Source organism: Monodon monoceros, unplaced genomic scaffold (genome assembly GCF_005190385.1).
Source record: "Monodon monoceros isolate NGI ecotype Baffin Bay Population unplaced genomic scaffold, NGI_Narwhal_1 Super_Scaffold_10, whole genome shotgun sequence".
NCBI classification, from domain to species: Eukaryota; Metazoa; Chordata; class Mammalia; order Artiodactyla; family Monodontidae; genus Monodon; species Monodon monoceros.
In genome coordinates, this window is record NW_021703766.1 from 51,209,820 (window position 1) to 51,224,419 (window position 14,600).

Genomic DNA, 14,600 nt, shown 5'->3' on the forward strand with positions numbered 1-14,600 from the left:
CTCCTGAGGATTCTGTCCCCTTCTCCCTCTCACCCTGAGTGTCTGCCACCCATCTAAATCTTTCTCTCTCCCTCTTTGGGTCAGTGTAGCGCCCCCCCAATCTCTGTTCCCCCTTTCTGATTCTCTGCCCCCGCCTAAGTCTTAGTGTTTCCCGCCCCCCATCCCCCGACCTGGGTCAGTGTGCCCTCTCTCTCATCGCTGGCATTTCCTCTTTGCGTCTCTATCCCCCTCTCCCTGGGTTCCTGTCCCCCTCTCCCTGGGTCCCTGCCCGCCTCTCTCTGGATCCTGTCCGACCCTCTGCCCCGCCTCCCGCTCTACGCTTCTCCGAGATTCCCCGCCCCCCCAGACCTGGCCCCGCCCAAGGCTGGGCTGGGAAGTGGCGGATCCGGTTTGTTCAGGGCGCATCTAGAACCCGGGTAGGTGGATCGAATGCCGGGAGTCGGATAGGTTTCTGTGGCTGCGGCAGCATGGTGGGTGCAGAGAAGGAGCAGGTACAGCAGCCGGACCCAGGCCTGAGGGAACAGGGAGCTAGGGCCTGGCCTCCTGGTTTCCAGAGAGGAGGGTGCTTGAGACCCAGATTCTTGGGTCAGACAAAGGAAGGAGTTGCTGGGGGCCCGGACTCCAGGGTCCTTGGGGACGGATTGGTGGGGGGGTGGGGGGGGTCGAGTCTCCTGAGTCCGGGAGAGGAGGGCACTGGGGTCCCGGACTCCTGGATCTCCGGCTAGGGCGCGGGTGGGTCACTCCGTGACCCATAGGACCTAACTGGATCCACCCCACCACTCCTTGTTCCTGTCTCCAGAGCTGGATCCCCAAGATCTTCAAGAAGAAGACGTGCACGACTTTCATCGTTGACCCCACAGATGCGGGGTGAGGAGTTCGCCCCGGGGACAGACCCCACAGTGTCCCGGGTCCGCTGACCCCGCCCACCGCAGACCTCGCCTTTCGGTTCCTTCCCTTCCCCAGTCAGAGCCGATACTCCCAAGGGCGTTCCCTGGTGGCTCTCTACCTCGGGGAGGGCTTGGGTCAGTCTGCAAACACTTCCAATTTCCCATCCTCCCGCTCAGGTTCGGTGTTCAAGACCCAGGGCTGGGTTCTGGTTTTTTCCTTCCCCGTGTCCCTTCTGTGTGTCTCTGCCTCCTGGTGTCACTTTCTCTTTCTTTCTTGGCTGTCTCTGTTTCATCCATTCACTTGTTCGTTCATTCCTCCAAGAAACTCTCACTCAGCACTTCCAAGGGGGCATTATTTTCAAGAGCACAGGCCCTGCCAGTGTTCAGATTTCAGCTGGGACACGTGCTGTGTGGCTTCGGGCAAATCATTTCACTTCTCTGGGCTTCATCTATCATCTGGGCATAAAAACAGGCCCTAGGGCTTCCCTGGTGGCGCAGTGGTTGAGAGTCCGCCTGCCGATGCGATGCAGGGGACACGGGTTTGTGCCCCTGTCCGGGAAGATCCCACATGCCGCGGAGCGGCTGGGCCCGTGAGCCATGGCCGCTGAGCCTGCGCATCCGGAGCCTGTGCTCCGCAACGGGAGAGGCCACAGCAGTGAGAGGCCCGCGTACCGCAAAAAAAAACAAAAAACAAAAAACAAAAAAGCAGGCTCCATTTCCTGCGGATATTGTAAGAATTAAACAAGTTACTGCTTGTGATATTTCTGAAACAGTGCCCAGCACGTAGTAATCACTGGAAAATATGTCCGTAGGAACCACCGGAAGGTAGCAATTACTAGCATGTGTAGGGCCTGTGCTTGTGCTGGGTGGCTGAGGGGTGGGGAGTGGCCACCATTAGGAGCTCCTGGCCTTCAGTGATGGTCTCTCAAGTGGGTTCTAGCTTTCTAGTGTCCTCAAGGCAATCTTTGGGGTATGGGAAATGTCAACGTTCCTAATTTAGTGTGTGTTTTATTATGACTATATTAGTGCAGGATGGCTTGAATTATGTATAAATAAACATATATGTTATTTGGGGGCGGGTGCTCAAAAACTTTTACTGATGGGAAGGGCGGCCAAGGAAGTGTAGGAACCTCTGGTCTGGTGGGAGGAAGATGATTGTAAGGCAAGGAGATGGGAGCTGCAAAGGACCAGCCACTGGGCCCAGTGGGAGCCAAGAGGAGGCATCTGGTTAAGTCCGGGGAGGGGACACAGGGTGTCACCAATGGCTTCTGTAGGAGGAGGGACTAATGAGGTGACATTGGAAGGTGATAAAGTTGGAGTTTGACAGTTGAAGGTGGGTTGGATTCCAGGAGTGGGAACAACAAGTATAAATTGCCCCCTATTGACTATGTGGCTTGCAAATGGGGCAGAGTTCAAGGTGCAGAGAGCATCTGAAAGAGGATATCAAGCAGGAGGGCAGGGCCAGTAGTCACACAGCCTCAAATGTCACCCCGAGGGGTTGGGACCGAGTCTTGGTGTTCCGGGGAGCCATGGGAGGGGCAGAGTCAGCTCTGGGTGTGGAAAGATGCCCTGAGGGCCACATGAGGATGAATAGGAGTTCAGGAAGCTGGGGAAGAGGCTGGGCAAGGGACAGGTGGGAGGAGAACAGGCCTGAGGCCGGCCAGGGCTAAGGGGACACAGAGAGGTGGGGACAGGGCAAAGATTCAGGGGCAGGAGCTTGGGGACCGATGGATTTGCAGAGTGAGAGGGGAGAGGGGAGGATGGGCCCAGACATCTGGTCTGGGGCCTGGGAAACAGTGAGCTTGTCCCCGAGATGGGAACCCAGGTGCATGAGTAGGTTTGGGAAATGTTGCCCAGCTCAGAGTGGGATTTCGTGTGTGGGAGGGGCCTGGGGGAGCCAGGGGCATTGCAAACCTGGCTCAGGGACTCAGGAAAGGTCTGTGACTTCCATCCAAGATTTGAGAAGTCCTAGCTGTAGGTGGTAATGGAAACTGAAGTGGAAGTAGGATGGGGGGAAGAAAGTGTAAAATCAGAGGAGGTTGCAAACTGGCAATTCTATGGCTGATGTTTTCTTTTTTTTGTTCCACGGAAGAAAGGATTGCTAAAAACTTGTCTCTGAATGCTTCAAGACAGACATGCTGCCTCAAGTCAGCACAGCCTCCGGCACATCCGCTTATAATTTTCCACCTGATGCTTCTTTCTCTTACGTAATTACCTGCCTGGCCCTTGGGGGCATTGAGTTTGAGACCCATGTAGGGAAGGCATGTGGTCCTGGCTCTGGGGAACACCTACACTCAAGGGAGGCACAGAGGAAGAGAAAGCCACAGATGAGGCAAAGACAGAGCAGCCAGGGGAACGGGTGTGCTCTGCCAAGGAAAAGGTTTTCTAGAATCAGCCTTTTAGATATGACCAGTGCTACTTTGTCGGAGTCAGATGGGACCTGAATAGGAGCCATTGTATTCGGGGATGTGCAGGTAATTGCTGATTTTATCGGGAACAATTTCGTTTTCAGTGGCCACACAGAGAAAGGGGGGTAGGAGATGAGACGGACAGAGGGGGAGTCTGCCAGTGCTGTCTACCAGAAGTTTCTGCAATGGTGAAAATGTTCTATATCCACATCCAGTAAGGCAGCCACTGGCCACATGTGGCTCCTGATCACTTGAAATGTGGCCAGAGCAACTGAGGAACTGAATTTTTAGTTGTATCTAATTTTAATTTATTTGACTATAAGGAGCACGGTGTGGCTAGAGGCTACTGTACTGGACAGTTCAGGTTCTGGAACATTCCATGAAGAAATTTTGCCAGGAAGGGCTCGTGGGAAGTAGATGGACAGGAATGAGGGGGGTCCAGGGACGGGGTTGAGATAGGTGAAAGGATCAAGTGGGTAAACTGAGGCATGCCAGGACCCTGGAGGTAGACTCAGGAAGAGGGAGGGGTGTATCCTATAGTTCTCACTGTGCCAGGAGCTGGTATATTCTGTTTGGATTTGTTGGCCATTCTTTTAGTGACTTTACAACTCTTGTCAAATCCATGGACCACCTGTGCTATTCTTTCCATAAAATTAGTCCTTAAATCATGGCTCACTCTGTTTACATAAATGCAGGTCTCCCCCGATATTTGAATCCCTTCTGGAATCAGGGACCAAAGAGATTTAGATACATTTTCAAATAAATCCCTCATCTCCCAACCTGTGTGGCTTGCTGTTTTTAAACTCAGGTGCCAATCCCATTAGGTAACAAGGGATACTTGCGTATTTATTTAGGGGGAAAGAAGTTTCATATGTGATCACCATAAATGCAAAATCTGTTCCATTTGCCACAAAGAGAAAGAAACAAGCCATAAAAGACAATCACAATGAAAACCAGGTAAAAAGTATTTACCGTCTAAGTGGATGCTGTTGCCAGCCCAGTTTTCTGAGTCTGAGGCCAGCTTTTCTCTGTTAAAAAGAAAAAGTAAAGAGTTAGGCATTAAAAACATTCTAGCACCCAGCTGATCCTCTCTCCTTGACAGTAATCAGGAGAGCTCAAAAAGGAATGGCTTTCTCACTGTGTTGTTCAAGGTTATTTAAAGCTCAGTGTGGAGTTCACGGAGACCGGATCTGGTATGCTGCCCCCATTTTAGGAAATGTTGTGTTATTTCGTTGGCCCCTCACAGTTCTATGACGTAGACTGGGCTATCATTGTCTTTCCATTTGATGTGGAAATTTAGGCTCAGAGAGATGAAACTACTTGCTCAAAGTCACACAGCTGCCTTGGCCTCTAGTGCATGCGTGCTCTGTGATCACTCTCTTGATTTTCCTTTTCATGTGAATATCATATGTTTGAACTGGGGGCAGCAAGGACATCCCCAATGGCCCCCTGCACTTTTCCACTTCAGGCCCTGAAGGCAACAGTGAGTGTGGGGTCTGGTATGCAGACCTCCCTGCTCAGGTGCTCTTGAGCCACTGTGGCTTCCTGCTGGTGGGTGAGGTGACTGTGGTTGTTCTGCCCCAGTCTCTCCCTCAGGCTGGTCAGAAACATGGAGGGCCAGTGCCAGGGTCAGTATGGACTGTGAGCTCCTCTGGAGGGAGATGCAGAAATATGGACATTTCTACAGGATGCTTGGGGTCGGTGCGGACGCCTCTGGGCTTCATCCTCCTCCTTCCCCTCCCCCCTCAGGGGGACCTTGTGCCAGTGTGGGCAACCCCGGTGTGCCCACCCATCAGTGGCTGTGGAGGATGCATTCGGAGCAGCCGTGGTGACCGTATGGGACAGTGACCTGCACACCACGGAGAAGCCCACAGATGCCTTCGGAGACCTGGACTTCCTGGGTGCCGGCCGCAAGGCCAGCAATGTGAGGCTTGCATGTCTGGGCAGGGCCAGGGTTGACCAGTGGGGCTGCATGCCTCAGGGGCTCCCGGAGCCAGGGTCTGGGGGTATCCCAACTGAACGCTGTGTCTCCCCATTTACCCATCCCTATCTTCACCTCTCCTGGATCCCTGTCCCCTCCACCCGTGTCTGTCTTTTCTAAGCCTGTCCCCCTCTCTCTGGGTCTCTGGCCTCCTCTCTCTGGGTCTCCATCCCTCCCCTCTGGGTCTCTGTCCCCGTCCCCCCTCCCCCATCTCTGTGCTCCTCTCTCTGCGTCTCTGTCCCTTTCTCTCTCTCTGTCCCCCTCCCCGTGTCCCTTCCTCTTGTGTGTCCACAGTTCCTCCGGCTCTCTGACCGCACGGATCCAGCTACAGTTTATAATCTGGTCACAAACATATGGGGCTTCCAGGCCCCGAACCTGGTGGTGTCAGTGCTGGGGGGGTCGGGGGGCCCCACCCTCCAGAGTTGGCTGCAGGACCTGCTGCGACGCGGGCTGGTGCGGGCTGCCCAGAACACAGGTGACTGAGGGTGGGCATCTGCCTCCTGGGCCGGGGCCGGCTGCCCCCCCCCATCTCCCTCACTTCCCTGGAATTCTGTCTTTGTGTGTGGGGTTTTGTCTCACTCTCTAGTCTCTGTCTGTCTCTGCACGCCTGTGTGTCTCTGGACCTCACCACCAGTCTGTATCGCTGTGTAGGGGCCTGGATTGTCACCGGAGGGCTGCACAAGGGCATTGGACGGCATGTGGGTGTGGCAGTGCGGGACCACCAGACAGCCAGGACTGGGGGCAACAAGGTGGTGGCCATGGGCGTGGCCCCCTGGGGTGTGGTTCGGAATAGAGACACCCTCATCAACCCCAAGGTGGGACCCAGGGTCTGGGACAAGGAGGGGGGTGGGGGCCAGGAGTCTGGGGTCTGAGGGGGGAGGGGCTGGGGGCCTGGACTCCTGGGTATGAGGGAGGAGGGGCTGGGGACCTGTAGTTCCGGGTCTGAGGGAGAACGGGGCTGGGTGTCTGTCCTCTTGGCCCTGATGGAAAGACTCCCTGGTCTGGCCACTTGTCCCCCAGGGCTCGTTTCCTGCGAGGTACCGGTGGCGCGGTGACCCCGAGGATGGGGTCCAGTTTGCTCTCGACTACAACTATTCGGCCTTCCTTCTGGTGGACGACGGCACCCACGGCCGCCTGGGCGGCGAGAACCGCTTCCGCTTGGGCTTCGAGTCCTACCTTGCCCAACAGAAGACGGGCGTGGGAGGTGAGTGGCTCCTTCCACTGGGGATTCACAGCCCAAGGCTCAGGATCCCAGTGGTCAGATCTGGTAGGAATTTGGGGGTTGCGGCCAGGGGGAGTTTCCTATGGTCAAGTGCCTCCTCCCATCATTTGCTGTGTTTGAAAAAATCATCTTGAAATCTACAATACCGAAAGGTGGACAGCTTGATGAATTTTTTTTTTTTTTTTGCGGTACACGGGCCTCTCACTGCTGTAGCCTCTCCCGTTGCGGAGCACAGGCTCCGGACGCGCAGGCTCAGCGGCCATGGCTCACGGGCCCAGCCGCCCCGCGGCATGTGGGATCTTCCCGGACCTGGGCACGAACCCGCGTCCCCTGCATCGGCAGGCGGACTCTCAACCACTGCGCCACCAGGGAAGCCCAGCTTGATGAATTTTTAACAAATTGAATCCACTTATGCAGCCAGCACCCAGATCAAGAAACAGTAATACCAGCCCCCAGAAGCTTTCTGCCCACACCCAAGAGCCACCCTATCCTGCTTGTCACAGCAAAGAGTAGTTCTGACTGTGTTTCATATGAATACAATCACACCAAACCCATGTTTTAAATTCTGCCTTCTCATATTCGACATTATTTCTGTGAGATTCATCCATATCATTTCATGAACTGTAGTTTGTAAATAACCCATGGATCAAAGAAGGAAAAAAAAAGAAGCTAGAAAATATTTTGAACTGAATGATAATAATGTTATGACATACCAACACTTTGGGGATGCAGCTACTGCAGTACTTAGAGGGAAATCTGTAGACTTAAATGCTTACCTAAAATGAAAAGAAAAGAAAGATTGAAAATCAATGATTTAAGTCTCCAATTAAAAAAAATCCTAGAAACAGAAGAGCAAATCAAATCTAGAGAAAGTAGAAGCAAGGATATAATAAAGACAGGGCAGAAATCACTAAAACAGAAAGAAATGTCCAATGTAGAAAGTCAACTAAACAGAAACCTGCTTCTTTATAAACATTTCCTGTATTTTAAAAAGTGTCCATTTAATTCTTTTTTTTTTTAAGTGTTTATTTATTTTTGGCTGCATTGGGTCTTCGTTGCTGTGCGCGGGCTTTCTCTAGCTGGGGCGAGCAGGGGCTACTCTTCGTTGCGGTGTGCAGGCGTCTCATCGTGGTGGCCTCTCTTGTTGCGGAGCACGGGCTCTAGGCACATGGGCTTCAGTAGTTGCGGCACAAGGGCTCAATAGTTGTGGCTTGTGGGCTCTAGAGTGCAGGCTCAGTAGTGTGGTGCACGGGCTTAGTTGCTCCACGGCATGTGGGATCTTCCCGGACCAGGGATTGAACCCGTTTCCCCTGCATTGGCAGGCAGATTCTTAACCACTGCACCACCAGGGAACTCCCCCATTTAATTCTTAAACTTTACTTAGCTTTTTGGCAACTTTAATCTTATTTTTAAAATTATCTTTTTGGGGTGTAAACTGACTTTTTTGGGGTGTATAATTCTGTGAATTTAGGCATATGTAGAGATTCATGTCCACAGTCAGGACATAGACCAGTTCTGTTACCATGAAGGCATTCCTTTTGCACCCAGCCCCTGGCAGCCACTGATCTGTTTTCCATCACTCTAATCTTCTCTTTTCCAGAAGCTAAATAAATGGAATAATATAATAGATGACCTTTTGAGACTGGCTTCTTTCACTCAACATAATATTTTATGGCAGCTTTGATATGTGTTTATTGGAACTAATCAAACTATGCGAAGGTATATAAGGAAATTCATAGCATTGCCTGAACTGTAGTTTGTAAATAACCCACTGGTCAAAGAAGAAAAAAAAAAGACGTTAGAAAATTCCCTTTCCAGCTCCAATCCCTTCTATTGGGGTAATCTGTGTTATATGGTTTGGAGTTAATCCTTTTATATCTTTGTCTATGCTTATAAAATCCTATGCTATGCTCAGTGGTGTTCCTTTCTCTCTTTTATACTATACATATACATATCACTTTCTTATAACCATCCCTTTTAGGTACAAACTTCTCTCTCTTGTATCTCCTTTTAATAGTTGTATGATATTCCTTGGTAATGGTTGTACCATCTGTTATTTAAATTTTTCTCAATTGGTGGATACTTAAAGTGCTATCAGTGTTTGGTACTACAAACAATGCTGAATAAATATCTTTGTATGAACATCCATAATTACATCCAGGTGTTTTAAATTCTATACAGTAGATCCCGCAAGTGAGATTGCTCTGTGTGTATACTAATAGATAGTACTAGATCACTTTCTTAAAGTGTGTAGCAGTTTTCACTCTCATCGAGAATGTGTGAGAGTTTCCTTTTCTGTCCAGTCTTAACCAGCTCTGGATACTCTTGGTTTAAATTTTTTTTTTTTTGGCAAATTTGATGGGTAAAAAGTGACATGCCACTTTTCATTTGATTTTTTAATTTATCTAACCACTATTAAAAGATATAAACATATTTTGTTGGCCAATCAGATTTCCTCAATTATGAATTGTCTATTCATATTCTTTGCACATTTTTGAATTGGGTTATTTCTTTCTTGTCTTTTTGTAAGAATTCTTTGTATCCTGTCCTTAGTAACGCTTTGACTGTTAGATGTAAAATTTTTAGAAGATACTTTAATTATGGTGTCTACTTCCATAAAAATTCTATCATTTTTATGTGGTTAGATATATTTGTTGTTCCTTTTATAGCCCCTTGGTTTCCCTTGGTTTTTTAGGAAGGTCCATTTCACTCCAATGCTATACAAATATTCTAAGTCTTCTTTTTTAATATCTTATATTTTTATGTTTAAACTTTTTTTTTTTTTTTTTTTTTTTTTGTGGTACGGGGGCCTCTCACTGTTGTGGCCTCTCCCGTTGCAGAGCACAGGTTCCGGACGCGCAGGGTCACGGGCCCAGCCGCTCCGCGGCATGTGGGATCTTCCCGGACCAGGGCACGAACCCGTGTCCCCTGCATCGGCAGGCGGACTCTCAACCACTGCGCCACCAGGGAAGCCCTATGTTTAAACTTTTAATCCATCTGGAAATGATTTTTAGGTGTTTTGAGATAGGGAGTCTACATTTTTTTCTTCCAAATGGGAAACCACATTTTCTTCATGTCCATTTAATAAATAAACCATCTTTTTCCAGCTAAATTGAAATGCCACTTAAGTTGTATATTCAGTTCCTTTATATGTTGAAGTATTTCTGAACCTTTTTCTCTTCTACCTCTCTATTTATTCCTGTGCCAAAAATATATTTTGTTTGGGACTTCCCTGGTGGTCCAGTGGTTAAGACTCTGCATGTCCAATGCAGGGGGTGCAGGTTCAATCCCTGGTCAGGGAACTAAGATCCGACATGCTGTGCAGCATGGCCAAAAAAAAAAAAAAAAATTATATATATATATATTTGTTCCTGTTGTTGTTGTTTACAGCAGTTTAAAGACGTTTGAATATATATTAGGGAAAGTTTCTCCCTACTGTCATTTCTCAAAAATTTCTTAACTCCTCTGATATTAATTCTTTCATATGAATTTAAAAATTATTTTGTTCCATTAAGAAAAAAACAGGAAAACACTGCCAACCTCCTCCTACCTCCCTCTTTCTCCAAACTGCATTGAATTTATGTGTTACATTGTGACAGGTTAACATGGTATTTGTTTTTCCATTTATTCAGGCCTTGTTCTTATATAATGTTTATCAATTTCCTTATAAAAGTATTATACCTCTCTGTATGAATTAATTCCCAGGTATTTTATCATTTTTGTGAAAACATGGATAAGATACATATTATAATAGTTGTAGAAAAGTTTTTTATTTTTGTGTATTTTTTTGTATTAATCCTCTTAACCAAATTCTCTTATTAATATTTAGTTATTTTGAGTGGAGTCTCTCCAATTTTCTAAGAATATAAATCATCTTTCCTTCAAATAGATACTTTTGTCTCTTCCAGCTTAAAAAATATATGTACAAGTTTTCATTCCTATTATTTCATTTTCTTGCATTGTTACATTAGCTCAAAACTCCCAGATAAGTGTGAATAGTAGTAATGTTGTTTCAGTTCTTATTTTATTGGGAATAGAGTTCGTAAAAAACTTACATGAGTTTGCTATTGGGCTTTGATAAATATCTTTATTGTATTTGGATAGTCCTTTCTATTCCTTATTTCCTTTATTTTCTATCTGCACTTTCACCCTCTCCTGGCTCCTGGATGGTTAATCAGTTATAGGAGTGACTCATGCCTCATTCGGGAACCCAGGAGTCCAGGCTCCCAGCCCTCTCCTCCCTTGAGAAATTGAACATTACTGTCTTCAAGATCTGGCCCCTCCCAACATCCTCAAAGGCATGACAGTTCTCTTGAGCCTCTGGAGAGAGGATTAGGCAGAAGCCAGCGTTTGCCCTGGGGGCTCCTGGGAAACGTGGTTCTCTCCCATCGCTGACAGAGGCTGATGGGAGGTGACCAAGCCCTGTGCTCTCTTCTCTCCTCAGGGACTGGAATTGACATCCCTGTCCTCCTTCTCTTGATTGATGGTGATGAAAAGATGTTGAAGGTAATAAGGGCCCAGGTGCCTGGGTCTAAGGGGGGGCAGTAGCCGGGGGCTGTACTCCTGGGTCCTAGGGGAGGAGAGGGCTGGGAATCTAGACTCCAGGAGGTGTGAATACTTTCCTTCCCTAACCTGACTCCCCCTTTTGTCCTGTAGCGGATAGAGAAGGCCACCCAGGCTCAGCTCCCCTGCCTCCTGGTGGCCGGGTCTGGGGGAGCTGCAGACTGCCTGGCAGAGATCTACACTCTGGCTCCAGGGAGTGGAGGAGGCAGGCGATGTGAAGCCCAAGATCTGATTAAACGTTTCTTCCCCAAAGGGGACCCTGAGGTCCTACAGGCCCAGGTATGACATTGGGGGTCCAACTCTGGAACCTGAGATGGGAGGGAGCTGGGAACCTGGGCTCCTGGGCCTAAGGGAGGAGAGGCCTGGGGGCCTGGATCCCCCCTAGGTTCTGGGAGTAGAGGGTGCTAGGCACCTAGGCTACCGGGTCCTGCAGGGGAATGTTCTCCTATATCTCTGTGGACAGGGCCAGGGAGTTGGGTGTGGGTTGCAAAACTTGGTGTTCTGCAGGTGGAGAGGATCATGAGTCGGAAGGAGCTGCTGACGGTCTATTCAACTGATGATGGCCCTGAGGAGTTTGAGACCATAGTTCTGAAGGCCCTTGTCAAGGGTAAGGCTTGGAGTCCCAAAACTTCCCCCATTGTCAGCTCAACTTTGGACACCTCTCTTGGCCTCGGCACTTTATCCATCCTCTCTAATCTAAATTGTGCCCGTTTTTTTTTTGTTTTTTTTTTTGCGGTATGCGGGCCCCTCACTGCTGTGGCCTCTCCCGTTGCAGAGCACAGGCTCCGGACGCGCAGGCTCAGCGGCCATGGCTCACGGGCCCAGCCGCTCCGCGGCATGTGGGATCTTCCCGGACCGGGGCACGAACCCGTGTCCCCTGCATCGGCAGGCGGACTCTCACGCACTGCGCCACCAGGGAAGCCCTGTGCCCGTTTTTATCTTTTTCCTTTTATCATTGCCTTTTGGGGCTTTGCACGGTGCTATTTGGACAATTTTCCCAAGATACTTTCATTATGTTCCAACGTTGCTTTCCTTTTGTTGTATCCATCCACCCATCCTTTCATCCTTTATCCATCCAGCCAGCCATATGTACATTGATCTTTCCATCTACCCATTATTCCATTCATCCTTCATTCTGCCATCCATCCAAGCATCCATCCATCTTGCCATCCATCCATCCTTTTACCAGTTTATTCACACATCTAGTAACAATTCCATCCACTCATCATTCTTCCATCCATCCATTCTTCCATCTATCCACCCACTCACCCTTTCTACTTTTCCTATATGCCTCCAATATGTTTTAAGCCCTGAGGGGTGGTGGAATCAGAGAAAAACCAGAGTGCTGTCTCCCAGCAAGGAACTCCTGATTTTTCACTAGAGGAATGAATGATGAAAACCAAGGTAGGGAGCATAATGGCTGCTTGGTAGAGGCTGAGGATGGAGCTCATTATTCATTCAACAAAGATTAGGCTCAGAGATAATAGCAGATCCTACCAGGGTTGTTTGGACATAACCTTAAGTAAAATTCAAGACAAAAGCATGGGAGAGGAACTGCTGTCAGAAAGGGGAGAAAAATGGGGAGGTGGTATTTAAACTGGGCGGCCTGGAAGAGCCAGTAGAATTGGGAGTTAGTAAGATGCAGAGGTGGGATAAATAAGTGGTAAGGGGGATCCCCAGGGCTCTGTGGGGATGTGGGTGGGGAGGGTCATTTTTGGTGTCAGAAGAGTTTTACAGGGAAAACACCCACTTAGATAAAAACTCCCAAGAGGCATAGTGTCAATTTGTAATGCGTTCTGAGTTCCAGGTCCCCACCCCAATTGCATCTACCACGTTCTGTGGTGTGGTAGTTATTTTTGACTTTGGAATCAGATAAAACTAAAATTTGAGTATCAGCTTGGCCCCCACTCTGCTGTGTGACTTTGAGAAAGAGACTTTCCCTCTCTGAGCCTTAGTTTCTCTCTCTGAAAAATTGAGATAATACCTGGCAGGAGTGTTGTGAGCCTCAGAGGCAGCCGATGGGCAGTGCCTGGTCCCCAGGGGGAGCCTAATAAACGGGAACTCTTCTTGATATGATTCCGTTTCTTGTGGGGACACATCCTTTAATAGAGGATGACAGTCAGTGGGCAAATCGGATTTACTTTACAGAAGTTAACTCATCAGCCTCCTGGGAGGAAACACAGCAGCTCTCTAAGATGTGGTTTGAGGGGGTGATGTTTTAAGTCTGTTGCCTGCAGAAGTACAAGTGATCACACTCTGCTGGGGAAACTGGAGATGGCTGGACAGTCTCAGTGTTGGCAGGGTTGAAGGGATGGGGTTTCAGCAGGTGAGGAAGGAAGAGGGAAGGGGATGAATGCTTCATAAGAGTCTAGGAACAGCCAGGCACTGGGCGGAGCAGCTGGCACACATTATTGCCCCTGATCCTCTAACCCTTCTTGTGAGGACCGTCTGCCCAGTTTGCAGATGAAGAAACTGAGGCTTAGAGAGGGGGAAAGTGACTTGCCCAAGGTCACACGAGGTTGACTGCACACTTTTGGATCCATTAAATTATCCGATCAAATTTTTAAAGGCCACTTGTTCTTCCTTGTTCTATTTAATGACCTCCAAGGTCTTCCGAAGTCCGGCTAACGTTTACATTTTTTCTGCTACTTTTCGCCTCACAAATACTCCCAAGTTGCAGGAAACCAGAGTGACTCACATTTGCCATCATAGCCTGTGCTTTCCTGCACCGAGGCTTTTGCTCAAGCTGCTCCTGCTGCCCTGATGATTCTTTTCTCATCTTAGATGCACACTTCCAAATCCTACTAGTCTTTCAAAAGCCCTACCTCAATGTGCATCCCCTAGGAGGCTCCCTTGGGTCTCTCCATACCTCTGTGACTATAGCCTCCCCTGGGTTCTAATCACATTCTATGCCCTCCTCCAAGGGCACCGATCACTCTAAGGGCAGTTATGTGGTTCTGGGACATATTTCCCAGGAATGAGCTCCTTCAGGGCAGGGACTGTATCCAATCTCTCTCCATCCCTCTTACTGCCTGGTCTGTAGCCTACCTCAGTAAATGTTAAATGAATAAATGATTCCCTTTCCTTGTCTTGGGGCCTCTCAACCACTGGTCTGAAGAGTTTTACATTCACCTCTGCCCCTGGGTTGAATGACCTTATGCTTGTAATAGCCTGACTTCTTAAGACCCCAGACTCTGCCCAACAACACTGCCTTTATACGGAGTTTAAATGTCAGGCATCTCAAGTAGAAGTGATACAGACACTCATCAGATCTTCCCAACCTCCCCTGACTTCTTGCCCTCTCTCCTTCTCACCCTTTCAGCCTGTGGGACCTCTGAAGCCTCAGCTTACCTGGATGAGTTGCGTTTGGCTGTGGCTTGGAACCGTGTGGACATTGCCCAGAGTGAACTCTTCCGGGGGGATATCCAATGGCGGGTGAGGGGTTGGGGCCTGGCGACTGGGGATCCTGACAAAAGGGATGCATTTCCCCCACTCCCTGACTCCTTTGACATCTGGCTCTATCTTCCTTTATGGCGTGT

The 14,600-nt window shown here is 48.9% G+C and overlaps 1 protein-coding gene across 4 annotated transcripts in view; it reads left to right on the forward strand.

Moving 5' to 3' along the window:
- The first annotated feature begins 382 nt into the window (after positions 1 to 382).
- TRPM4 (transient receptor potential cation channel subfamily M member 4) overlaps positions 383 to 14,600 on the forward strand; it is a 34,537-nt gene continuing 20,319 nt past the window's right edge. For 2 of the 4 annotated variants that reach the window (XR_003791145.1, XM_029205661.1), the window contains exons 1-10: positions 383 to 491; positions 800 to 867; positions 5,045 to 5,219; positions 5,571 to 5,751; positions 5,928 to 6,091; positions 6,297 to 6,480; positions 10,943 to 11,004; positions 11,155 to 11,340; positions 11,569 to 11,668; positions 14,384 to 14,496. Coding sequence is in view for 3 of the 4 variants with exons in the window: in XM_029205661.1 (XP_029061494.1) it covers positions 468 to 491; positions 800 to 867; positions 5,045 to 5,219; positions 5,571 to 5,751; positions 5,928 to 6,091; positions 6,297 to 6,480; positions 10,943 to 11,004; positions 11,155 to 11,340; positions 11,569 to 11,668; positions 14,384 to 14,496 (1,257 nt within the window). In the remaining variant the exon portion in view is untranslated. Of the gene's footprint in view, positions 492 to 799; positions 868 to 5,044; positions 5,220 to 5,570; positions 5,752 to 5,927; positions 6,092 to 6,296; positions 6,481 to 10,942; positions 11,005 to 11,154; positions 11,341 to 11,568; positions 11,669 to 14,383; positions 14,497 to 14,600 lie in introns of those variants that run through there. The other 2 variants (XM_029205671.1, XM_029205678.1) reach the window with 2 other exon arrangements.